The 27,253-nt window shown below is 43.7% G+C and overlaps 1 protein-coding gene across 3 annotated transcripts; it reads right to left on the reverse strand.

Annotated features, from left to right (window-relative positions):
- Positions 1 to 3,497: 3,497 nt before the first annotated feature.
- On the reverse strand, positions 3,498 to 18,176 carry gon4la (gon-4 like a). 3 transcript variants are annotated; one of them, XM_085148861.1, is made up of 26 exons: positions 17,667 to 18,176; positions 17,118 to 17,313; positions 16,830 to 17,044; positions 16,419 to 16,493; positions 16,281 to 16,331; positions 16,136 to 16,189; positions 13,912 to 14,007; positions 13,737 to 13,829; positions 11,988 to 12,149; positions 11,681 to 11,891; positions 11,506 to 11,607; positions 11,119 to 11,159; positions 10,917 to 11,032; positions 10,413 to 10,593; positions 10,243 to 10,329; positions 9,990 to 10,167; positions 9,761 to 9,911; positions 9,521 to 9,668; positions 7,828 to 7,944; positions 5,804 to 6,427; positions 5,642 to 5,719; positions 5,374 to 5,559; positions 5,153 to 5,296; positions 4,755 to 4,966; positions 4,083 to 4,185; positions 3,498 to 3,990 (listed from the first exon to the last, which is right to left on the reverse strand). In XM_085148861.1, exons 2-26 carry the CDS (start codon positions 17,293 to 17,295, stop codon positions 3,886 to 3,888), a joined length of 3,708 nt encoding a protein of 1,235 aa, XP_085004987.1. In that variant the 5' UTR covers positions 17,296 to 17,313; positions 17,667 to 18,176; the 3' UTR covers positions 3,498 to 3,885. The 3 variants fall into 3 exon arrangements, with proteins under 3 accessions (XP_085004987.1, XP_085004986.1, XP_085004985.1); XM_085148860.1 differs by having other exon boundaries at positions 17,677 to 18,175; XM_085148859.1 differs by having other exon boundaries at positions 17,118 to 18,176.
- Positions 18,177 to 27,253: the final 9,077 nt, after the last annotated feature.

Genomic DNA, 27,253 nt, shown 5'->3' on the forward strand with positions numbered 1-27,253 from the left:
AGGATCATGCCCAAGCTTGAAACCTGGACCCCCCGTAGCCGGTTACCAAGATTACGTGAAGTAGTCTGCTAGATGATGTTAATGCAGCACTACGATTACCGACACTAACTGATCTACAATACGGCAGCAGTGATCAGTGAGATGCTTGGCTACAAGTTGAACAGCCACAAGGGGCAGTACCCTCCATGGAGAAGGAGGCTAGAGGGCAAGATCAAAGTAGCACGGAGGGAGGTTAGCCAACTAACGGAGTTGCAGAAAGGTGCATAAGAAGCTTTCTAGCAAGCTGCCTTCTATCTCCTTGGCCAGCCGCTTGAGGAGGTACACCAGAGAGATAGAAGGCAGGAGAATAAACCAGCTGTTCTCCACAGAACCAGCAAAGGTGTACTCTCAGTGGCAAGGGAACAATAAGAGAGAACAGCACCAGAAGGGAGATCTGAGGGCAGACCATAGCGACCTCCCTGAACAGGGTCCAGTAGGGTCCACAGTGGCAGATATCCAAGTCATATCCAGGTCTCCAGTATGAAGAGTTGGCACCAGCACCAGGGCCCGACATGGTTCACGCCTACTGGCTGAAGAAGCTGACTGCACTCCACGAGCGTCTGGCAGCACAAATGAACCAGCTGCTAGTTAACGAACCCCAACGGACCCTAACGGACCCCAAGAAGGGACCAATCCCCTCCAACTACCAACCAATAACCTGCCTCAGTACTACATGGAAGCTCCTGTCAGGCAAAACACCAGCTACTGGTAGACCGAACAGTCAGCCGAGACTGCAAGACCAGACTAACCAACCTGTGCACTGCCTGGATTGATTACAAGAAGGCCTATGACTCAATGCCCCACAGCTGGATACTGGAATGCCTAGAATTGTACAAGATCAATGGGACCCTAAGAGCCTTCATCAGGAACTCAATGGGGATGTGGCGTACAACACTAGAGGCCAGATAGATGGTAGATCCCTGGTAGATCCCGCACCATCAAGTGCGGGATCTACCAGGGAGATGCTCTGTCCCCACTGCTGTTCTGCATAGGCCTGAACCCCCTCAGTGAGATCATTAACAAGACTGGCTACGGATACCGACTACGGAACGGAGCAGTTGTCAGCCACCTCCTGTACATGGATGACATCAAGCTGTATGCCAAGAGTGAACGAGACATCGATTCACTGATCCACACTACCAGGCTATACAGCAATGACATTGGAATGTCGTTCGGGCTGGAGAAGTGTAGTCGGATGGTAACAAAGAGAGGGAAGGTAGTCAGAACTCAGGGGATTGAACTACCAGAAGGCAACATTGCAGACATAGAGGACAGTTACAAGTACCTGGGGATCCCGCAGGCGAATGGGAACCATGAAGAATGGGAACAAGCTCTGAGTACAAGATCCATAGAGGCTGGGGTCTATCACACCAGGCAAGACCCCAGGTGCAGGCTGTGTAAAGATGCCCCAGAGACAATCCAGCACATAACAGCAGGGTGCAAGATGCTAGCAGGCAAGGCATACATGGAACGCCATAACCAAGTGGCCGGCGTAGTGTACAGGAACATCTGTGCCGAGTATAACCTGGAAGTCCCGAGGTCAAAATGGGAAATGCCCCCAAGGGTGGTGGAGAATGACTGAGCTAAGATCCTGTGGGACTTCCAGATACAGACGGACAAAATGGTGGTGGCTAACCAACCGGACATAGTGGTGGTAGACAAACAGAAGAAGACGGCCGTAGTGATCGATGTAGCGGTTCCGAATGACAGCAATATCAGGAAGAAGGAACACGAGAAGCTGGAGAAATACCAAGGGCTCAGAGAAGAGCTCGAGAGGATGTGGAGGGTGAAGGTATCGGTGGTCCCCGTGGTAATCGGAGCACTAGGTGCGGTGACTCCCAAGCTAGGCGAGTGGCTCCAGCAGATCCCGGGAATAACATCGGAGATCTCTGTCCAGAAGAGCGCAGTCCTGGGAACAGCTAAGATACTGCGCAGGACCCTCAAGCTCCCAGGCCTCTGGTAGAGGACCCGAGCTTGAAGGATAAACTGCCCGCAGGGGCGTGCTGGGTGTTTTATACATACATATATAGGACACATACTGGTGTTGCTTAACGTCTCAGTGGTTGAGCTTGGATAATATCCAAGTTTTAGCCGCTGACCAATATACCATACACCTATAATCTATTCTTGAGTGAATTAATGTGGCATCAAAATTTGCACCCCATGTCAACCCTGCTAAACCCCTTATAATATTAAGTACCTTTTTACTTTTCCCTATAATGTGCTCTGTGATTTTTCCAAGTTAATTTCTTATCAAAAACTAGACCCAAAAAATGAAACCAATCAACCCTTTCTAGCCCCTTCCCATACTAGTAAAACTGTTTATTTTCTCCTATTTTTTTTTTTTTTTGTGACAAACATGATTTTAGTTTTCTCAACTGAAAATTTAAAAATCCCATTCGACACCTCATTTTTCCACTTTACTTATCCCCTCCTGGAATTTCTTAATGAGATAGTCTACATTTCCTGCCCTTACCTATAATGCTCCATCATGAGCAAAAAGTAATTTACCATAATCTACAGACATATCTTTAAAAATACCATTGATCATAACTGAAAATAATGTTGGGCTTGCTACACTTCCTTGAGGAGTTCCATTTTCTATTTTTCTTGGCTCTGACACATGTGATCCTATTTTGATAAGGTTATATTTCTTGACTAAAAATTGCACCAACCACTCATTCACCATCCTTTGCATCAATTTACACATATTGAAAATCAAAGCAATGGTTCTATATTTCCCAGGATTACTATGGCCTTTTCCAGGTTTCTTTATTGGCATAATTATTGCCTTTTTGCATCTATATGGGAAGAGCCCTACTATTCATATCTTATTAAATAACATTAACAATTTATTTAACGCTACATTACTTAAATGTTTCAACATAATATAACATACCTCATCTTTCCCTGGAGCACTATCCTGGTTCTACCCAGAGCTCTTTTCATTTCTCCAATAGAGGGGGCAATTCATTATATCAGTACTCTCTTTCCTCCCTAAAGCTTAAAGATTTCTTTCTTTAGCCTTCACAAACAAACACTTTGTTTACAAACACTTTTAAGGAGTAAAAAAAATTTAATGAGTTATTTTCATTCAATGTGAATAAACATTTGTACAAAAGCTTCACACAATGTCTCCTTCACCAACATGAGAGCATGGAATCATGGGAGCGACGAGGTGCCCTCAACGCAGAGCATTATGGGAAACCAGAAGACAGGCCCATCACCAAGGTCACATGACCCAGTTTACGCCAACTGGAGCTGGTTTCTACTTTCCTTCTTTGTATTATGTGACCACAGAGGCCCCTCCCTCTCTAGAGGAGATAAATTAATGATAAATAATTTTTAAATAAAGCTCTGCTCTGATTGGTCAACAAATCGGAGTTGAAGTATAAACAGGAAGTGTCTCTGAACTCTTTCACAGTAAGCTATGTGAAAGCAAATGAACTTTTTGATCAGCCTCAAATCCGCTCCAGAGAAAAAAGGTCTGAAGAATCCACCATCACCCAGATTGTAGGAAGAGAGTGTTATCCTGAGGCTGGTTCTAGATTTTAAATCCACAGCTAAGTCTCTAAACCTAAAGTCCAGAACCAAAGGCCGGCCAAGGAGGTTCACATGTATCCTGAATCATTCTATCTCTGATCTAGAATGGAACTCTTTGATCCTCTCGTCTCAACACATTCTAGACACGTTCTCTAAACAGTCTGGCAGAGGTAAGCAGAGCGCCTCCTGCAAGACTCCATTCTTTCCTCTAAATAAACTCTGGATTCTCAAAGTTGGACAGCAGCGGATTCGCATCATTTTGGACTCTGTAGTCTATCTGCAGGTCTCTAACTGGTCCAGGACTCAGTCTGGAGCATCCTGCCTGCTCATTGGCTCTGTCTCAAAGGAACAGGAAGTGGACTTTGCAGAGTGGAAAAGCTTCATCAGGTCGAGGAACCGAAGGCGTACCTGAAGAAAACATCGGATTTAATACTTAGAAGAAAAACACAGACAGAGCTCAGAGCTCTACACTTGCATGCTGAGGCGTTGCCTCATCTCACCTGTTGGGCAGTCTTGTTTCCCAGGTGGGTAGACACCTGTCTGAACGTTTTCCAGGTGGCTCCCCTCTCCTGACAGGCAGTCAGGATAGCTCGGTCCACCTCGCTGGAACAGGAACAATCAGAGTTAGTTTTTCCTCTTTTCTTATGCTACTTTTAGAAACATCTTAAAACATCTGGCTCTGAAAGCTTCGATGCTTAAATTCATTTTATTTTCATAATGTTTCAAGATCAGCGTTTATGTTTGTAGAACATTTCAAATGAAACATTTCTACAACATTTACAGTTTTATACAATACAAATGTCTTTGCTACTAGAAGATGTATGCTTCAGAAGTTTTATTGTTTGGGTTTACAGATGTTCCGCCTCATTTTTATTCCTTAAGGATTTTTTATGGAGCATTTAATGAATATTGTTTTTAGAACACGTTTCCAGAGCACGTGAATATTTGCAGGATGTGTAATGTTTTATGCAACACAGATTTTGAGTGTGTGATTGTGGCTGGTGCAACACTTATTGATGACTTTCTGATATTTTCTACAACATCTGAATAATGCCTGCCAACACTTTTTCAGAGGTTTTTTGTCTCTAATAGTTTCAGAACCTTGAAATGATGTTTCATCGTTATAATGTTTCTTTAGTGTTTTCCTGAGTGCTTCTGGATGTTTCTCTGACCGTGTCCACATGACGACTTTCTCCCCAGTGGCTGTCAAAGTGATGTTTTTGGCACAAACCGCTTGCCGCTCCCCCTCATCCTGTTCCTCTCTGTCGGTGCCTTGGTTCCTGTCAGGGGAACTCTGGGCAGCAGAGTTTGTGGTGTGGAACTCTTGGTAGAACTGGCGGAGTTCCTGCTGCAGGTCAGGATGATGGCAGAGCAAAGAAGAGAGCTGACAAAACAAAGAGAGGATCAGACTTCGGTCTCTCTCTGTTCCATTTTTTATCAATAACTTGATAAACCCATCATTCTGGAGGAAAATAATCAGTGTTTAATTATTTTATCAGTAGAAGACAGATTTAATTGACAGATTTCCTCAGGTCAGATCAGCTGAGGGGTCTCATGTCATCTTCCTTACCTTGTTTATGTCCTCAGGTAAAGGGGCAGAGCTTCCTTGCAGTACTGACACCACCTGTTGGTAGAGTGAGGAGCTTTCTCCCAGGCTCCATCTCAGTTTCCATAGAAACACTCGACTGCGTTCAAATAGCTGCTGCTCCAGAAGCTGCGGAGATGAAGAGAGGTGATGAGTTGCACCTAAATCACAGCACACCTCTGCGAGGTCACAGTGATGTCACCCACCAGGCCACAGCGGCGAGCTTGTCTGCGGTTCAGGAAGGCGGCAAAGTCTCTGAGCAGCTGAGGCCACGGCCGCAGAACGCTGCTTATTCTGTCATACAGGACATCAACTGCAGCAGTTGAGAACTCGTCCAACACACACATCAGTTCCTCCCACAAGCCCGGATACATCTGCACCGCCTCATAAACCTGACCAGGTAACAGGAAATACAAACAACTGCGGTTACACAATCTTTCTAAATACAATTCAATTTCAGAATTAAAGCCTCACCCTGTAGAGATAATCGTGAGCGAACAGCACGTCTTCTGACTCTCTCTGATCATCTTCATCACTTTCTTCTGAAAGTGGCTGAAACCAAACAGGAAATCAGATATCTGCAGATATCAATTGGTTGATTGACTGAGAGCCGACTTTGGCCACTAAAGGTTTCACCTGCTGAGTTTTTCTGTCTCCATCTTCATCAGGATCACCACTGTCTTCTTCTGCTCCTCTAGGTGGTGTCAAGATTCCGTCCTCTTTACTCTCTGACCCCACCTCCTGCACATCGTCACTGACAGCAACACTTCCTGCAGCACTGGGTGAAGATTCAGACAGAACCAGGATGATGTCGCCCTCTTCCTCCTCCTCTTCATCAGTTCTGATGACATCATCCCCTGTCACCTGATGGGAGGTGGGGTCATCGCAGGAAGGAGGTGTAAAGGATTTGTGTTCCCTCTCCCTCCTCAGGGCTGCAAGTTTCTGACTATAGCGTCTAATTTGATCTCTGGTTGCCATGGACACAGTGGCAGTGCAAATGTCAGTGGGGGAATCGGTCCTGGTCAGGAGCAGGCGGTGAAGGAGGACTCGAGGAGGAGTGGGAGCAGAGTCGGGGGGATGAGGGGGGTTGTGGTTTTGATTTAGCAATACAAAGCCGATCCGTCTGAAGTCCAGGTTCTGAGGGAGGCGGGGTGGGTATCGGGTCCCAGGGGGGACGCTGTAGGAGCTGGAGGGGGTTGGGATGTTTGAGGCGGAGCTATTATAGTGCCTAATGGTTGGATGGATGACGGGGAGAGAGCGCTGAAGACAGAAAAGAGATGTTTTTATATATGCACATACATACATACTCAGACTTCAAACAAATTACAAACATGAAAGCAGTGTTCTCTTCTGAGTCACTGTAAAATCTGTTTCTTAGTCGCTGAGGCATCCCAACAAACACAAATGCAGTTTCAACAAAGTGTGTCAAGATTCCACATTAGAAAAGGAAAAGTTGCTGCAATAAGTCACAGAAACGCTCCAATTACAAAACAGATTTTTTGGTAGTTCAAAGAAAATATTCAATTTTTGCAGGAGGATCTAGTGTGAAATAAAGTGTGGAACTTCTCTGTTTGGTCTGCAAAAAGTTCAAAGGTCACAGTTGGTTTTGTTTCCGTCACAAACGGTCTGTGTCAGCAGCATCAGCTAATCCTCATCACATCCTTTCTTCAGAATCTAAAATACCATTCGTTTTTATGACCTCTAGGTGAACATCATACCTATCAGAACTAGTGCTTCTCAGATTACACAGAGGGAGAAACTGCAACAGCGGGAAAACTTTCTGGGGAAAACTGATCGCTTTGTTTCCTGTTCCTTTTCTACTCCTTTACCAGCACTGAAAGGGAGGGTTGTTCTCAGTGCTGACACCTCAGGTTCAGAAGAAGACCGCAGTGATTCTGGCACACCCCAAGCAGCAGAGTAAGCTACAACTGGGGAAGTGGTGACGTCATACTTGGTGCACATAACAACAAAGTGACTGTAAAATGAGACCGACCCCACTCAGCTACTCTCCCTCATGTGACGTCAAAGCTGAGTGTTTGCTGCTTTTCATACTTGGACACACAACACATACACACTTCTTCACTGAGGTCGCCATCCTGCACGTCACTTCTAACCATCACATCTCTGCCTCACTGATTAGACTGGCTCACATTTCCTGTTTCATACACAGGGGAACTTCCCGCCTTTATTTAAATGCAAACAATACCACTGCTCTTTGACAGTTCTGATGTGGCTAACCCCTCCTGTGACATGTCTCATTTGCAGATGGACTCCTCCTCCACGATGGACTTTGGCTGATGACGAGTCACTCTAACACTCTAACCAGAACCTGCAGCTGATGGGGAACTGGTTCCTGAGCTGCACGATAACACAGAGGAGACAGTGGGAGGACCACAAGGCTGATTACTGACCAGTTAACTACGTTTGCTATTTCCCTCTTCTCTTATAATCCATTCCATGGAGGCAGCAGTCTAAGCAGAGACTCCCAGACCTCCCTTTCCCTGGGCACCTGCTTCATCTCTCCAGTGTCACCTGGGTCTCCTCGGTCAACTGTTTGACACCATGTCATCAGTGTTTATTCTGGAACTAGTTTTCCATAAAGAGAAGACGGGCAGGAAAAATGCAGAGAGGAACAAAGGAAACACAAGCAGCCTTCCTACCAGCAGCCACAGAGGCATGACGCTCTCCTCTCTCTCCACAGGAGGTCGCCAGTCTGCTGAATTCACAGGACGACATGCCACTGGCATTGGGAGAACCCGCCGCTGGTACCGGAAGGTCTGCAGAAGACAGACAGATGGACTGTGTGTTTTTATGTACAGAGGTGTGATAAAGCAGATAATTTTTCGAAAAATAAAGGACAGCTCAAGTGGAGCGGTCGAAGAATAAACTTTTTAAATAAGTACTCATTTATGCAGCGACACAAATGTTCTAATACTGAAGAACATGAAAACATTACTTTTAGCTACATGTCGGCAAAGTTATGTGACATTAGTGATGTTAGTGAGGTTCCACTTGCTTTTAAAGCCTTTACTGTAAAAGGCATATTGTTCAAAAATTTACTTTAATTTTAAAGAAATTGCGATATTCAAACCTGAATATCACAATACTAGCAGGATTCATAGCACTGTTAATGTTAGTTCGGTTATTTTGCTGGCTCCGTTTGGTGGTGTCTGTGTTTTTTTAAATGAGCTGCTAAGTTAAATTTGTGTTTTAATCCTGTAGCTTTGCACACATTTGATTTCCATGTTTTAGTACTGCAAGTGTTCAGATCATCTGCGATCATCTCTGAGGGACAGCTGATGAGACCGAGGCTTTCCACCCTTGATGATACAGGACAAATTCAGCAGTGTGTGAGGAAGAGCCAGCACCAGCTGAGAGATGAAGAGAACAGACAGACTGTTCTCTCTATGAGAGGGACTACTTAAAAAAAAAAAGTTTAAAATAACTAATTATCTGTCCTAAATCAATCTTATTAGGGAAAGTCATCATTAAATCTATCAAAGTGTTTTCAGTGTGGAAGAAAGTACTCAGGGCGCTCAAGTAAAAACTATGAAAGGCAGTAAAAAGTTCTATATTCAGAAACTTAAAGTACGCAAGTATCAGCAGTAGAATGCACCTGAAAATAAAAGTCTGTGTTTCTTTCAGTTATATGAAACAGAGTGTTTTGGATTAGTAGTACTGCTGTTTGTTGAATTATATTGCTGTAGATGTTTATATGCTTTATGTATTTTGGGATAAGTTGCTCTATAGTGCTGTAATTTATAAGGATGTTATGTTTTTTTAATCATTTTTGCCAGGTCAGTCTGTTTAAGGCTCTGATATCTATTCAATATGACTTAAAACAGTTATGGGATGATTTTCTCAAAATCAAAATAAATTTTTCACAAAATTGACAAATCAATAAATCAATCTACTCTTCATTTTATCTAACAAACACATAGTTATCACAGCTCGTAAATTGTCTTTTTACCCATATAAGTAAGCTTTCAGACAAATTTGGTATTGCCAATATATTAAAAGAACAATATTTGTCTCTCTTATTTGAAACAGAGTTAAAGTTCACTGCTGTACATTTTTAATTAAATGCAATACATTTAATATTGGCCATGTTATATTTACATCACCAAACTGAAATGACAGTAATCTCATTAACAACATTAGCTAACTAGTTAATCTTAAAGCCCAACAATATTGTATTTACAGTCCTGTGGTCTTAGCCTCAGATACTTCACAAACCAAAAAAAATCTAATTAAAAAACCCACATAATTTTCGCTTCCAAAAGACCAGGTGGTTGGAAGGATGCAACCCATGAATTGGGACGCACCATGTACGTGTATGTATGTCTGCGTTACCTTGACAACGTTGTCAGGAAAACCTGGCCGGCAGCACTGTAGGATCCTTCGTCGAACCTGAACCAGAGATTTCCTCAGCAGGAACTGGGACACCAGTTTGGGCGGGTCACATGACCCTTCCATATTCCTGAGGCCGAGCACCAACAGACTGAAACACACACACACACACACACACTCACTCTAAGGGCATGGTGAAGGTTTTTCTCAGGCCTCTTTGTGTTACAGTGAGTGTGTGCTCACCAGTCCTCAGCCGGAGTGAAGGCTGCTGTCCTCCGGGGGCAGTACAGCGCGGGATCTAGGCTAGCACAAGGCAGCAGCTCCGGGTACATGAAGACGGGCCGTGTGGCAAAGAGCCAGGCAAGCTCAGCCGGCATGACGGGGAAGCAGCGCACTGTTAGCATGTAAAAACAAGTTTCAATCAAAGTTTCAAGTCGATCAATCAGGAAGCCCCGCCCCCACCTGTACTCACTCCGTCCCCGGGCATCGCGGGGGCGAAGCTGTGGCTGGTAGCTGATGGGAGCCTGACGCAGCTCATCCAGCAGCTGCAGCGCCACCTGCAGGTTGGATGCTCTGAAGACACTACAGAAACCAGGAAGAGCCAACAAACCAATCAGCTCGGCCCGCTGCGCCAGCAAGTCTAGCTCACACTGAAAGACAGGAAGTGAGCTTCAATGGGTGCATTAACAACAGGAAGTACATCACAACACATCCAGGTGAGTTACCAGGAACTGCCGGCAGGTCTCCGCTTCGCTGTGCAGTCTGGGCACAAGTGAGGTCAGCAGGTAAACCTGAGTAAGTAGCTGGACATGCTGAAAGAAAGACGACAGGTGAGTTCAGTTGCTGTTATCATGGTAACAGCTCTCAGCTGCCATGCTGAAAGAGTAGAGTTTACCTGTTGGAGCTGCTGCTGCAGGCATTTCTTCTGCTCAGCGTTCAACTTGTACACGATCAGCTCCGTGTGCGTGTCATGTGGCACTCCAGTCAGCTGTTTCCTTCTTATCAATGCCAGCTGCTGCTTCACCGTGCGCAGCTCTGCGATTGGTCCATCCTCAGCCTCATCATCAGGACACTCTCTGATGTGAAAACACACAGACAGTGATGTATCTGTGTGTGTGAGCATGTATTCATGTCTTTGTGGGGACCAAAAATCGGAAGTTTACTATACTTGTGGGGACCAACAGCCCTCACGCGGACCAAAATCCCAGTACCCACAAGTTTGAAGGCCTTTTAGAGAATCAAAATGTGGTTTTAATGTCAGGGTTACAATTGTGTTATGGTTAGGTTAGGTTTAGGCATTCATTTTTGATGGTCCGGGTTCGTTGCTAGTGAAAGCATGTCAATTAGATGTCCCCACAATATATGAATACCCGACTGTGTGCGTGTGTTAGTTACGCACCTGTCCTGCTGCTCCTCAGGTGTGTGGGTCTGAAATGTTTGTGCTTCCTCCTGTGGCTCTTCCTCTTCCTCGTGGCCTTCATCATCCACTTCCTGTCCAGCCAGGTCCTCTTTCAGCTGAGACACACAGACAGGTGAGGAGACAGGTGAGGAGACACTGAGGAGACAGGTGAAGAGATAGGTAACCTGAAGGTGTTTTATACCGTTTCAAAGAGCTCCTCCATCAGTTCGTTCACCTCCTTTTCTGAAGACAAACACAAATGATCATTTTCAGCAGGTATTAATCACATTTATTGCTCGCTTATGATACATTTAATATTGGCCGTGTTATGGATGCACCCTTGATGCATCCATCAGAGTGTGTGTGAGGGTAGACCAGAGGAGAGGAGAGGAAAAAAAATACAATAAAAAAAATTAAAAATCCATGGACCTTCGATTGTTAGCCGCCCACTGATTACTGATTTCTCAGATATTACGGCTGATTACCTGAGGCTCCCTGCCGAAGGTGTGCACTGAGTTTAAACAGATGACTGAGCAGCTCCTTTGTAAATTCAGGGAAAATCTGAACACATGTGTGTTTGTGTACTTACTGGTGATGCGGACAGCCTTGTCATCACGGTAATCCTCCACGTCGGGCTCGTCAATGTCAGCCAGGAAGTTGTACTCTGGATCATCCTCATCATCACACTCCTCTGTCAGAAAAAGATTCCTGATCAGTTTGAGTCCAGTCAGAACTCGAATCCCTGCTCTGTTATGAACCCTCACCTTCATTGTCCATGTCTGAGCTCATCAGCCCTCTCAGCCAATCGGTCCACTCCCTGTCCTCATGGGTGGAGCTAGAGTCGTACATATCAGGTGTGATGTCAGGAGCTTGGAGTTCTGCCTCCAGCCGGCCCAGCGGGACATCCCTGAGAGGACGTTTGGACCGAGTCCGAGACGCCATGAGACCGGCCTCATCCTCCGACTCAGACAGAGGCTGACGACACAGAGATGATCCATAATGATCTGTCGTTTTATCTATATCGTTATCGTATATTGATGCATCACATGACCAGATTGTCTCCATGGTTACCTGATAGGGCTCCATACAAACAGCCAGCTCCTCCTCCACAGCATGAAGCTTCTCCAGGAAGGTCCTGTCAGTCACAGGTTTAGGAAGTGGAGCTTTGGGGGGAGGAGGCGGCCCCATGGAAACAGACCTTGCCCTCACAAGTCTGGACCGACTCCGCGACTTCTGATAGGATGGAAGACAGGAAGCAGGCTTTAAAGTTTAGGTAGGCCAGGGCTCTCCAGCTCCAGTCCTCGAGAGCTACTGTGCTGCAGCTTTTAGATGCATCCCTACTCCAACACAGTTGAATCAAATGGTTGAGCTACTTCTTCAACTGCCATCAAGTTTGGCAAAGCCCTTAATTTGATTCAGGTGTGTTGGAACAAGAATGCATCTATCATTTGCAGGACAGAAGCTCTCAAGGACTGGAGTTTGAGACCCCTGAGTAGGGATGGGTATCGTTTAGGTTTTATCCGATACCGGTGCCAAACCGGTACTTTTGAAACGGTGCCGGTGCTTAAATGGTGCTCAAACTGGTGCTTAAAGAATGGAGAACACAAAATTGGTCCAAAAATCTCTCATGTTCAGCTGTTTTTTTTGTAAAAAGATAACAATGTTAGCCTTTTCTGCAGCTATGGGGCATATATGGTATCATTCTTGGCTGGAAGCAGTGCTTAATCAATGGAAAAAAACACAAACTTTGTCCAAAAACCTCTCATGTTTAGCTGTTTTCCACTTTTTCTTTGGACATTTTAGCCTTTTTGGCCAGGGTGAAGGGAGTATCTGCCATCAAACAAGAAGACAGCCGCATGTAGCTATGATGATGTTTGCTAGTTCACCTTACATGCATTAATTTAATAACGTGGTTAGCCTACTCAACGTAAATTACACACGAACAACATTAAGCTACTCATGCAGAGAAGAACGGCTGCTGCTGCCATCATCATCCGTCATAATTTCTGCTACACTAGCAGGGCTCCGGGTCCGATAACAGGCACCACACCCACAGTAGATGTGCTCGGTGTGATGTCTCGCAGCAAGCTATCAAATACGGCGTATTTCTCGGCTTTTAAAAAAAACGCTATGCGTCGCCAGGTGTTTCATCGGATTTGAGGTGTTACCTCCTTTGACAGCATCACCTTAAAGCACTTGTTGCAGGCTGCTGAGTTTGCATCTTTTGCTGTGAAGTACAGCCAGACTTTTGACCGCTTCGTCTTGGGCATTTTTAATCTGTAGCTCTGCTCTAAAAGAACGTACGTACCTGGACCCGCCTACTATCCTCAGAAACGTAAAATGATTGGCTAGAATTCAAAGTGTGTGACATCTCAGGAAAAAATAAAGCACCAAAATGTGCGCTGCTTTTCGGTCTGGTTACTACCGTTTACGTCAGAACCGGTGCCATGATACCGGTACCCATCCCTACCCCTGAAGTAGACAGTGTCCCATTCACAGGTTTAGAAAAAAGTAAAATCAGAGCTTTTAGGAAAATCAGCAAATAAAAACAATGTTTTATACTCAGGTTTCATAAGCCGGTGTGTTTAAAACCGCTGAATATTCCTGTTTTCACTCAGATCTCCATGTTTTACCATTAGATCAACAGAAATAATTTGATCAGTAGTTTTGCCATTTGGTCATCAATAAAGTTTTTGAATTTGTTCATTTCTAACAAGCTGACGTTTGAGGGACCAGCCAAACACTGATTGTTTCACACATTTTCACTTCTAAAGCTCTGACTGATCAGCAGACTGACAGCGATGATCACACTCTGAGGACCTGCCATGGGCTGGAGCTGTCCTCCTCAGCTCGGGGCAGCCGAGTCCCTCGAGGAGACGAAGCTGTGCTCTCCATGTCACTCTCCTGGAACGTCTACACAGACACACAACCAATGAAAAATCAGTAGCCAGTCATCATCAACATCACAACACGCTGCAGACGCTTGGAGCCTCACGTCTTCAGCCGTCTCGTCCTCTTCCTCCTCCTCGGGATGGTACTCGTCATCAGAGGAGTCTTCCTCAGCCAGAGGGATGTCGACAAACTGCGGCGCCTGAAGACAGACACATGTAGCTGAAACTTCATTGACACTGTAATTCCACACAGAAAACAAAGGAGATCACACACATCCTACAGCGTTAGTCTCAGCGTTCAGCAGAGAAATAAGAATCACATTTTATGACTACTACAAAAACACTAGAGTTGGAGAAAAAAGGACTTTAAAAATGCCTCTTTTTACTTTTAATTCTTTTTAAATTGCTAACCTGCTTTAAAACTGTTCATACTCTGACTAAAAGTCAATTCAGATATACACTACCAGTTAAAAGTTTGGACACACCTTGTCATTTCATGGTTTTGCTTATTTGAACTACTTTCTACATTGTAACTGCAAACTGAAGATATCAAATATATAAAGCAAGATATATAGAAATGTAGCAAAACAAAATAACTCTAAATATGCCTTATAGACACAAAAGTTAGACACAAACTTTGTTGACAGCGCTGCAAACCCTTGGCATTCTCTCAATGAGCTTCACGAGTAGTCACCTGAAATAGTTTTCACCACAGGTGAGCCTTTTCAGGGTTCATTTGTGACATTTAATGTCTTCTTACAACTGATGGTCCCCAACTGTGTTATTGTGCATAAGTCAGGTTTGTACTCAGCAGACATAACTATTTGACAACTATTAGAATTCATATAAGGGCAAGAACCGATCAGCTAAGTAAAGAGAAACAACAGTCCATCATTACTTTACGAGTTGAAGGTCAGTCACTCTGGAAAATTGCTAAAATTTTGAATGTGTCCCCAAGTGCAGTGGCAAAAACCACCAAACCCTACGATGAAACTGGCACACACAAGGACCGCTGCGGAGGATAAATTCATCCGAGTCACCAGCCTTAGAAATTGCAAGTTAACAGCACCTCAGATTAGAGTCCAGGATAAATGCCACATAGAGTTCCAGTAGCAGACACATCTGTACATCAACTGTTCAGAGGAGACTACGTGAATCAGGCCTTTATGGTCAAATAGCTGCTAAGAAACTACTACTAAGAAAAAGCAACAAGCAGAAGAGATTTGTTTGGGCCAAGAAATACAAGGAATGGACATCAGACCAGTGGAAATCTGTGCTTTGGTCTGATGAGTCTAAATTTGAGATCTTTGGTTCCACCCGCCGTGTCTTTCTCATCCGACACAGAAAAGGTGAACGAATGGTCTCTACAGGCATTGTTCCAATCGTAAAACATGGAGGAAGAGGGGTGATGTGTGTGAGGTGGGGGTGTTTTGCTGCTGACACTGTTGGAGATTTATTCAAAATTGAAGGCACACTGAACCAGCATGGCTACCACGGCATCCTGCAGCGACATGCCACCCAATCCGGTTTATGTTTAGTTGGACTACCATTTATTTTTCAACAGGACAATGACACCAAACACACCTCCAGGCTGTGTAAGGGCTATTTGACCAAGATGGAGAGTGATGGAGTGGTGCGCCATGGCCTGACCTCCGCAGTCACCCGACTTAAGCCCAATCGAGATAGTTTGGGACAAGATGGATCACAGAGTGAAGGCAAAACGGCCAATAAGTGCTCAATATCTCTGGGAACTCCTTCAAGACTGTTGGAAAACCATTTCAGATGACTACCTCGTGAGGCTCATCAAGAGAAAATGAAGAAAGGTATAAAAGCAGTTTTTACAAATCGTCAAGAACACAGTTAAAAATATATATTTTTAAAAATACTAACATTAAAAATTAAAACAATTACATAATCTACTTAAAAAAAAAAGGAAAAAATTACAAACTCATTTTTTACATTTTATGTTAGTTTCAAATGTTTTTAATATCTAGAGATGTAACTAAAATAAAATAAGAATTTTAAATCTGAATTGTTTAACATTCAAGAACTGAATTAATGTGTAATTGAATTAATTTGATGGCTATTTCTCCCAAATTAAATAAATGAAAAATGCCAATGAAAAATTTAAAACACTTTACGGTGTTAAAAATTGAATTCAAGTCAAATGCTGACAAAATGCCATTAAAAGCTTTTACGTCATTTTAAAACATTTCGAAAAAAATGCAGGGATTAAAATGTTTTAAAGATGATTTTGAAAAGTTACACTTAGCTGAAGACTTTATAAAGAGTGCAGTCAGGATTTCAGGTTTGACCTTTGACCTTTACCTTGACGATGTCACTGGTTTTCTTGATGGGCGAAATGGTCCAGGTTGGAATCACCTGACAGAAAACAAAAAGTTCAGAGTGCTCTCTGTGTGTGTGTGTGTGTGTGTGTGTGCGCGTGCGTGTTGGCTGCTGTCAGTGGACTCACTACGCCTTTCTCCACCACCTCCTTCAGCTTAGATCGAGTCATTTTGGGCTCCTGCAGAAAAGAAAGAAAGTCTGTAAGCAGGGTCAGGACTCACATGATGGCAGTGAATGATTGATTTTGATTGGATGATAGACTCACAAATGGAGGGACAGCCTCAGTCTCATTAATGGCAGCTTTCATCATGGCCACCACATGCTCATTGGTGATCACTTCCTGTGGGTCAAAGGCCAACGTTTAAACTGTAAGTTTCCCATATTCTTGTTGAAAGCCTTTGAGTTTGTTACACTTCATATCTTTAAAAGAGATCAGAGTAACCTCAGAGAACTGAATGTACTAAAGACTGTCAAAGACTGACAGTATTCTTTAATAAGCCGTTACCATCTAACAGGCAACCTACTCCAAATCACTAAAGGGTAAGTCACATGACACTTCATGGACAAATACTTCAAATTAAACTGCTTCAAAGACAGTAGGCTTAAAAACCTGAATGGAATCAAAAATCGTGATCACACCCTCTCCCTCTCCAGGCGTGTGGGTGGAAGCACTCACGTGGATGATGTTTTTCACGTTCACTGTGGTCAGGTTGTGCTGTTTGGACTTTGTCTCCAGTGACTGATCCAGCTGTCTGTCAATCTCCACCTCCACTCCTGCCTCCTCCTCGCTCTCTGAGACCCCATCCCTTGGCTCCTCCTCCTCAGCCAGTTTCCTCTTCCTCCTTCTGGCGGCCTTCTTCTTAGCAGCCTTCATCTCCTCCTGGCTGTCCTCTGATGGAGAGATCGGTCCATCAGAGACACAGGTCCTCACAAAGCCACCAGCGTATGTGCATGTGTGCATTACCCATGGTGATGACGAGTCTGGAGTCAGTGGTGTCTTCCTCCGCCAGCTGGTAACGCTGCTCCTCCTCCTTCTCCTGTAGCAAAGCATCATGGGAGGCGAACTGCAGCAGTGTAGTAGCAGTGACAGCAGGAGCTGGGCCGGACAGGCTGAGTTTAAGACACTTTCGGCCCGAGTTCATCGTGCAGAAACATGACCTCTGAAACAGTGACATCAGACTCAAACACTTATACAGATTAGAATAAAAAGTATTGAAGGGACACCCAAGCTGTAACTCCCGCCCCTCAGCAGGCTTCCAAAAGTTGACCAATCACAGCAAACAAGATCAGAAGATCAATAACAGTTGTTTTTGAACTGAGCCCCAGAAGGAGACCCTGGTGCAGGCAAGCAGGGTGGACCTCCTTTAGCAAATCTAAAAGGTTATCTGCTTCTTTTCGCAGCTCCTGTCGGTGTGAACATGCTGTTAAAGACCGAGAGACATGAGACCTGAACCAGCAGAGGAATGGGCAGACAAGGAACCAGTAGCCACCGTGCTAAACTACCTGAATTCACCTGTGTTTACCTGCTAGCCGCTTCGGCTCTTCGTCCCGCCTCCCGCCGGCTAGATGCTAACGTTAGCCCCAGAGGTCCGTGGGCCGCGGATGTGATCCAGCTCAAGAGTGCACGGGGCAGCAGGCCTTATTGTCCGTTCTCGGTACCCACACGATAACGGGCATGGTCTGGTGCAGCACAGACTAACTTACCGCCACAACGTCAGACGAGTCTGCCTCCAAAAACTACATTTCCGGCGCCCTCACTGTGACGTATGGAGCGGCGTAATTCTTCTTCTTCAGTTTCATGGCGGTTGGCAAACAAATTCTAGGTGCATTAGCGCCACGTACTAGATTGTAATTTTTATCAGAACCTACAGTACCACCGTTATTTTCTTATTAAAATTCCTGTCTCTTTCAAAAATGTAAAAATATCAGCAAAAAACTATGCTCCCCGAGTCTCTTTGAAATCATTCCCTTCTCCTTAAATTATTCTTGTTCTTATGAATGTAACAAGTGTCACCTGGCAGTTCGCTGCTCTCTGCCAGGTGATTAGCAGAGGAGCTTTGAAAATGTTGTGGGTGTGAGGGGTGAGGTTAGCGCTCTTCTCATACCTTCGTTCATACCGTTCAGGTGATTAACTCACTCGGGTGCGAGTGGGTATATAGTTCGGTAAGAAACTTTTGCCATTTTGTTTGGATCAATTATTATTGTAGGTGCCCATTTTTAATGCGTGTTGTTGGACTAGTTTCGAGTTTTAATGGAGGAATTGATCAAGGTCTAAATCGACTACGCGCAGGGAAACCGATCAATAGGTATGTTGAGTGTTTGTTTTAAGTTTTGTGATTTTTGAATGGTTTAATAAAACTAATATTTTATTGGGTAACATTTTAATCGATAATGTTGTTTGTGTTTTTCAGCCGTTGTTGTGCTGTCTCTGCTGTCCTTTTTTTTCATTCTCTTGATTGATTTGTAATTTTGTTTTGGTTAGTACGTCCAGCCATAAAGGCGGTTAATGACTGAGAGTGAGTTGTGTAAGGGCGGACTAACCTTTCTTTTGTTTTAGTTTTTTTGTTTGTGCCACTTCCCTTTATGTCCCAGATTGCAGGTCATGCATAGCGCTGATTCCCAGCTGTGCTGAGACTAGGGCTGGGCTATATCATACCGTTCACGGTAATACCGGTGTAATTTTGGGCAACAATAGGAAAATGAAATATCGCAATAGAATATGGGTAAAACACGCATGCACAGTGCCTTTGTTTACATAAGCACATGGCGGCAACGCAGAATGAGAAGAGCAAAAGCTGATAGTTAAATGAAACTGATGAACCAGAATTGGTTTGTAAAAATGCTGCAACTTCAGTGGTGTGGAACTGGTTTAGCTTTCGTCCGTCAGATACACAACAAAGCACTATTTTTGGTAGAGTATGCTAGCGGGCCGTAGTTATTACCGTGTTGTTTGGAAAATACAGCACACTTAAAATCAATCCTTTGATTTTTCTAAAAATCGACAGTGCCCCTTATAATACCGTGTGCCTTATGTATGAATTCTGGTTGTGTTTACTGACCTCGAAACGATTTTATGTTGTACACAGCGCTCGAAAATCTGTCAAATGTTTTTTGTTTATGACTTTGCTAAGCTACGAACCCGCACCGCTTGATGGATTGTCGGAGAATTACGGCTATCGTAGTCAGGAGCCTCGCGGAGTGATACGTACTGTGCTTCAACATAATATTACCGTATTGTGTGTATAACCTCTCTTTAAGTTTTGTGGATATTATACATGGTTATGCTGAGGATATGTCGGCCAATTTCCACTGGAAATGCCTTTTGGTTAAACTGTCAGCAAGAATTTCCACTGTTACATTTTTATATAACTTTAATGCACATAAAAAACAGCTGCTTGTTTAAGTGAAAATACATTGATGGGGTTTTTTGCACTAATAAAGTTGTGGAGTTGTAAAGTATTTTGTCTAGTGTCAATTATATCGTCAGTTATATCGTTATTGCAAATTTTCAAATGTATATCTGATAAATATTTTTGGTCATATTGCCCTGCTCTAGCTGAGACACGAATTATGTGCAGTGCCTGCCCACGGGTAAATTGATTGCAGTGTCTGTAAACGGAGTTTGACGGGGGCGGATCTAGAGAAATTTACTTAGGTAGGCATGAGGGTGGCAAAGAAATCAAATGGGGTGGCAAAATCAAAGCCTTTTTTTTTTTTTTTCAAACACATATGCAGGTGGTTAAAATAACCACTAACCATATGGTTAAAATAATTCAAATGCAGTAAGTATACACGTTTTTCATATAAATATAGTCTATAACTTAATTATTGTCTGTAGCCCACATAATTACACACTTTAGTTGTATAAGTATAAAATCCAGAAAACTACACAACATGGGGCGGTTCATTTACAAACACAAGTCTAACTTAAATTTCACACTGTTTTTTGTTAGAAAACAATCACATTGTTACAGCTTAAATTACACAAAAAGTCAGAAATCTGCACTGTCATGAACAAAAATTTAAACCTAATTTTTCATAATTTGTTGGATTAACCCAGTGAGGTCTGAAATACAACCAGCCATTTTTGACTCCTTTTGAGTTTACGTTTGTATTTCACCCTCAAATTGTTTAATTTTATTTTTTTTCCCCCTTGCCTTGTTTGGTATCTTTTAAGCTCAACTGAATTTAGTTGTTTTTTTCACTGACATACTGCATTAGTATTACTGATCTGAAATCACACAAAGAACTTAAAATCCTAGTACTGTAAAAAAAAAAAAACACAGACATGTTGAGTAAATTTTTATAACTTGAAATGCAAATATAAAATGTACATTTTGTAAACATAAACAACAATTTATCTAAAAATGCGCCAATACACCTGCCGTTTTTAAAAAAAAATAATTGTACAACCATTTAAAAATATTACTAAAATTAAAAAGAGAGAACAATCAGGTGTTGCAATAAGATGCCCCACAAATGATCTGTGCCAGTAAAAAAAAAAGTTTGTCCACCAAAAGACAGAGGAGAACAGCACAGGGATAAACCTGCAGGCCTGACAACAGGAGGTGTATCACTCCGCTGGTTTTCTACTTAGTGACAGTGTTTACATTGCAAATGTGCCTTTGTGACATTCACTAGTGCCCTCACTGACACACAAAACAAAACACTACACAACAGAACAGCTACACAAGATAACACAACACACTAAGTATGCACTCCACACTAAACGTCACAAATCTCCCACATCTAAAAATTTTCTCACTCCCTAGCTCTGTCTCGCTGCCGTTACAGTCACTCCCAAAACTTTCCCCTCTTCCTAAACAACCAAATCCCACGTGTTGACTTTTTTTTTTTTAATTGGTCGACATGGTAAATTTTTCCACCGATAGGAAACATGTGGCTTATTACATTCTTTACTGTTTTCGCGCTGTCCTTAGAAAACTAAAACACACACACACAAAAACGTGACGACAGTATTTAGAAAAAAGCATGGCTTATATATATTATCATAACTCTGGCTTTACTGGCCTGTAATTAAAATGTAAAAACTTTGAAGTTCGAACTTTCAATGTGGGCTGAAATAGAGACTCAGCGTGGCTGCAGCTTGTTGCTATGTCAGCTTACATCAGTCATGTGATTTGGAGGTGCAGCGTGGACCACGGAGGGTTAATAACACTCACCTACCTTCCATTTCCACAGTGTAACATCAAACCACCTGTGTAAAAAGCGAAATTCCCATGGTGATTGTAACGCGGTTGAAGGACCAGGGCGCCTGACTGCAGCTACATAGCCAATGAGCTCTCAGAAGCAGTCTCGACTATGGAGCCTGAGTGTGTGAGGAAAACACAGGAAACCAAAAGTAGAGCTCAAAAATATATATATTGTGTTTGTTATGATAAATATAGAGACAGATATACAAAAAATATATATATGTATAATATATCACAAACAAAATAATGCTGACAATACAAAACAGCTTATCATGTTCCACAAGGAGGTGGGACGAGGTTTAGTCCAGCATGAGATTTGGTTCAATTCCATGGACCTGTGATAGGTCACGTGACAACAGTTTTTGTAAGTCAGTCCATAGGTTTATGAGTCCTACCGCAACATAGCGGTGGTCGGGTGGCTCGCCATCCCGCGCTGATCAGGGCTGATCGCGGGGAAAAAAAAACCTGACCTAAACAAGGTCAAAAACATAAATTATCATTCACAGAAGAAAATGAAACAGCATTCTACTGCTGTGACAAAATAAATACATAACTCCATAAATAACAAAGTCAAGTAATTAACGCCATGTGTCATACAACAATCAATAAACCATCTTCTCTTATGATGAATCTCATTCAAAATATTATTATAGAAAAACATTATCATGGGTCCCATCAAAGTATATCAGCAATAAAGCTAATAAACATTATCCAACATTAACATAACATTATCAAATATCTTTACAAAACTCATTTACTCACAGATGTTGCGCAACAGATTCAATAATCTAAATGGATTTTAACTCAATGCAAAATTTCATAGGCCGTTTTGGCATTTCATCAGAAAAGTAACAAAAAACATCCAAAACGGACAAAACTACAGAAATCAAATCACTCGTTCAACTCTAGATACGTTAATTCGAAATTCGGCCATAGTAGAATAAACAAAGACAACAATATTCAATGAATAAAACCAGTAATTCAACTTACTGTCGCTAGCCTAGCATCAGCTTACCGGCATTTTAGGATGTGCGACCGCCGCTCCGCATTTACAGTGATTGCGACCGAACAAAACAAACAAATAACTCACCGTTGAGTCGATTGTGAGGTAGTGTAAAGATGAATGAATCGGCTGGGTTATTGCACGCTGTCAACTAGTATGCAATGTAAACTTTGTCAATATCTGACAAGTACGCCAACCACAGGGACAACAGCAGCCGGGGAAGCAGGGAAGATGCAGCTGATTGACCCGGAAGTTATATGGGGTTCATTCCCGCCACAATAAAGGGACTAGCGGAAGTGGGAACAGAAGTCACCGTGGTTACACTCTCCCCTCCTAATCTCATGGACGTCCTCGTACATGGACTAGGCTGGCAGCGAATGACTGGTTGGCTGGGGTGCGAAGGCATCGTCTCCTCTTCTTCATTGTCTTGAAGAGCGAAGGAGAAGACAGAACTTAACCCATGCAGAAAGGTCTGAACGCTCTTTAACAGAGGCTTACCAGGCTTGATGTACTGCAGCCGATCAGGAGGATTCCTGGTGCGGGTCGAGTGCCTCAAGGGTGGTTCTGCCTCAGGACTGAGAGGTTCTGATTCGGTAGGTGAGTGTTGTGACAAGTTATTTCTGGATGCTTCTGAATCGGGAGAGGTTTCAGCAAGAGTAACTGGCACAAAGCCAGCTTCCAATGTTTCGTTATCAATGACTTGTTCCTCTTCAGCAGGTACAAGTATAGGTTCCTCTGAGAGAATAGCGTTCTCTTCCTCTGTAGCCAATACTACAGGGACGTCTGGCTGGTTGATACCTGGAACAGGTCGCGGAGTATTGGGTAAGTCAATGGTTGTTGTGAAGGTAACAGGTTCAGCACAGACAGGAACAGGTAGGTATGAGATGGGTTCTTCTTCGTCATTGTCATCATCAGCATGTACAGGAGACACAGGTAAGGCAGGCAATTTTCTCTTCTGCTTAGTAAGCATGTCCTTTTCAGAAGGTGGTAAATACCCACAGGGCAGTAGGAGGTCTCGATGTAAAGTTCGCAGGGGCTTGTCTTGGCCTTCGGGTCGAACTGTATACACAGGAAGAGTGCCGGCTTTCTTCACTACAATGTACACGGATGACTCCCATTTATCTGCAAGCTTGTGCTTGCCTCTTAGCCGCACATTCCTTACAAGAACTCTGTCTCCAACATTCAGCTGTGACGCAGTGACATTTTTATCAAATCTGTTTTTGTTACGTTTCATCACCTTTTCGGAGTTTTCGATGGCCAGCTTGTAACTTTCTTCCAGGTGGGACTTTAGTTTTTCCACATATTGTGTGTGGGATGTTGTTCCTTCTTTGGCATGGGGTAGTCCAAAGGCCAAGTCCACCGGTAAGCGAGGTTGGCGGCCAAACATAAGCTCATATGGTGAGAAACCTGTAACATCGTTTCTTGTGCAATTGTATGCATGCACCAGGGGTTTTACGAAATCTTTCCAATGAGATTTCTGTTGAGCCGTCAGTGTTCCTAGCATATCCAGTAATGTTCGGTTAAACCGTTCAACAGGATTGCTTCTTGGATGGTATGGAGTGGTTCTTATTTTGTGGATCCCAGCCATTTCACAAAGCTCTCGGATGATTCTGGATTCAAAGTCAGGGCCTTGGTCACTGTGCAAGCGTTCTGGGATACCATAATGCACAAGAAAGTTGTCCCATAAACATTTGGCAACAGTCCTGGCTTTCTGGTTTGGTGTTGGCACAGCAATGGCATATTTTGTGAAATGGTCAGTTATGACAAGTATGTCTTTGACTCCACGATCTGGTTCCACAGAGAGAAAATCCATACACACCAGTTCCATGGGATGAGAGGTTTTGATATTGACCAGAGGTGCGGCTCGTTCAGATGGGGATTTGCGTCTCACGCATCTTTCGCAGTGTCTTATTTTATTGACCACATCACTAGTCATCTTAGGCCAATAAAATCGGGAACGGACCAAGTCCAGCGTTCTGTCAATTCCCATGTGACCCATTTGATCATGTAGGTGGTGTAGTACAACTGGTCGATATTCCTCGGGTAGCACTAGCTGGTAGGTGAAGTCACTTCCCACTTGTCTCTTCCTGACGAGAAGGGTGTTATGGAGCTCCAGTTTATTTACTTCTCGCAGTAATAGAGGTAGTCCGGGAAGTTCTTCCCTCAGGAATGGCGGTGGTGACTCTCCTCGCTCAACCTGAGCTATGACATGCCGAATGACAGGGTCAAGGCGTTGTTTGGCTGCAAGGTCAGCTGTTGAGATTTGGGGGAGTACCATGGAGGTGAACTGGATGTCGTCCGTGAAACTGTCAGGCAGACTGTTGACATTGACAGACATGGATAACACCAGCGCAAGATCAGGATCAGTGCTTGAACTGTACACCAGATGACGGTCACAAACTGCGTTGATGGTGTGCTGGTCAATAGAGACATGATCTGGTTCATTGAGATATTGCCATGCGAATCTCCAGATTCGCTCACGTTCTTTCTGTGACAGAGGATCATCAGACAATCCACCATGAGGTCGGCGAGACAGCCCATCAGCATCCGAGTTCTGCTTTCCTGCTCTGTAGATTAATTTGAAGGTGAAAGTGGACAAAGCTGAAAGCCATCTGTAACCGGTAGCGTCAAGTTTTGCTGATGATAAGAGGTATGTTAATGGGTTGCTGTCGGTCACAACTGTAAACTGAGCACCATAAAGATAGTCGTGGAATTTTTCAGTCACCGCCCATTTCAAAGCAAGAAACTCCAATTTGTGGGCGGGATACTTTGACTCACTCTGGGAAAGACCTCTGCTGGCATATGCTACAACTCTGTTTTTTCCATCCTGCTCTTGATACAGCACCGCACCAAGACCTGTGGCACTGGCATCAGTGTGGAGTGTGTATGGTTTTCTGGGATCAGCAAATGCCAGAACTGGGGCAGAAGTTAGGTTGTCAATAATGGACTCAAAAGCTTGTTGACACATTTGCGTCCATCGTCCCCCAAATGGCTCTTTGGGGTTGAGGTAATTCTCTGGCTTTACTGTTCGTCTCGGTTTCCTCTGGGAAGGTGGATAACCAGCAGTGAGATCATGCAACGGCTTGACAATGGCTGAATACCCCTGGACAAAACGTCTGTAGTACCCAGCAAAACCAAGGAAAGATCTTAATTCCTTCAAGTTTTTCGGCACTGGCCAAGAAGTGAGTGTGGAAATCTTGTCCGGATCAGTTTCAACACCAGCCTGGGACACTACATGGCCCAGATACTTCACAGATGTCTGGAAGAACATGCATTTCTCAAGTGAAAGCTTCAAGCCAAAATCTTTCAGTCTGGTGAGAACGTTCATCAGGCGAGCTTCATGTTCCTCAAGAGTTGGTGCAAAAACAATGAGATCGTCAATGAAAACCAGGACTTCTTTTAGATTCAATTCTCCCATGCATTTTTCCATTAGCCGTTGGAATGTGCTTGGTGCATTAGTAATCCCCTGTGGCATCCGATTAAATTCCCAAAATCCTAATGGGCAGACAAAGGCAGTCTTTGCTTTATCCTTCTCCTCCATTTCAATTTGGTAGTATCCCGACTTGAGGTCTAGCACCGTGAACCACTTTGATCCTGCAAGTGCGGAGAAGGTGTCTTCCAATTTGGGCAGAGCATAAGCATCTTTGATTGTTTGCAGATTGAGTTTGCGGTAGTCAATACAAAGACGTACACTGCCGTTCTTTTTACGTGCAACCACAATTGGAGAGGCAAATGGGGAGTCTGATTCTCTGATAACCCCAGAGTCAAGAAGTTCCTGCAGGTGTTTCCTTACAGCATCAAGATCTTGAGGGTGAATTGGTCGTGGTCTTTGCTTGAAAGGAGTTGGATCAGACAATTTGATTTGGTGTTTAACTTTGTCGGTCCTGCCGAAATCCAGATCGTGTTTGGCAAATACTTCAGGAATATTGTTGAGTTTATGAACAATGCGTTCTTTCCAGTCTGGCGTTAAAGGGGAATCTCCAAAGTTGTACTTTGGTTGAGATGGAGGTAATGACTCTGTAGATGGATCTGAATAATGCACGTGTTGCTCTTTGGAGATGACTTCCTGGAGGGCGCTGATTTCTGCAATAATAGCTCGAGCTGGAATATGGATTTCATGGTCAGACTCATTACTTACTACAACAGGCAGAAAACATGGCCGACATTTAGGTAAGTCCACAAGGCAGGTTTTTACTAGGAGTCCACCAGGCAGAGAACTGGAGGTGGGGTATTCCAGAATAACCGCTTTCTCGCCTTGGAATAGCCTTGTGACCAGGGATCCCTCAAGGACAGTGGTTTGGCCGGCAGTAATGGTATGTGGTTGGTCTGACTTCAAGATCACAGGAGCATACTGGTCATTTGAATTCTGGACATGGCGACACTGGAGGATTTTATAAACTGCAATGTAACCGGAACCAGTTGGCAGGAATGACTGCTCAGAGTGGGTATCACAGTGTTTGCTGTACGCAACGTCAAGAGTGTTGGTACCAACAAGTATCATTGGGTGTGATTGCTGGACGTCAGGCACGACAAGAGCAAGTGTATCAACATTAATGGATGAACCAAGAAAATCAGCTGGGAACGTCATGTTAATCTCAATGTATCCCAGGTAAGGTACGGCTTGTCCATTTGCTCCTTCTACTTCCAACAGATCATTTAATGGTTTGATTGGATGGTCTGAAAGATGAGCATTATAGAAGGAACAAGGAATGGTAGTAACCTGAGAGCCAGAATCAAGAAGACAGCTGAAATGGTCGCCCTTGATTTGAATTTGTCCTGTGCTTTTGGTCCCCACAAGCCCTTTTGGCAGCAATGGAACTTTCTTGTGGTTTCTGGGACTGTTAGTGCACGCAGCTCCTGTGTGTCCCACCGCAGAAGCTCCTT

The sequence above is a fragment of the Neolamprologus multifasciatus genome, chromosome 22, assembly GCF_963576455.1.
Source record: "Neolamprologus multifasciatus chromosome 22, fNeoMul1.2, whole genome shotgun sequence".
Lineage (NCBI taxonomy): Eukaryota > Metazoa > Chordata > Actinopteri > Cichliformes > Cichlidae > Neolamprologus > Neolamprologus multifasciatus.

Excerpts from the sequence above, each read along its gene's own strand:
- gon4la (XM_085148859.1), bottom strand. The coding sequence starts at position 17,328 with ATGTCACTGTTTCAGAGGTCATGTTTCTGCACGATGAACTCGGGCCGA. Across the intron at positions 9,669-9,760 it reads TTCACTCCGGCTGAGGACTG|TCTGTTGGTGCTCGGCCTCA; the intron begins GTGAGCACACAC and ends TGTGTGTTTCAG. Across the intron at positions 5,297-5,373 it reads AAGCTCGCCGCTGTGGCCTG|CTTCTGGAGCAGCAGCTATT; the intron begins GTGGGTGACATC and ends TCATCTCCGCAG.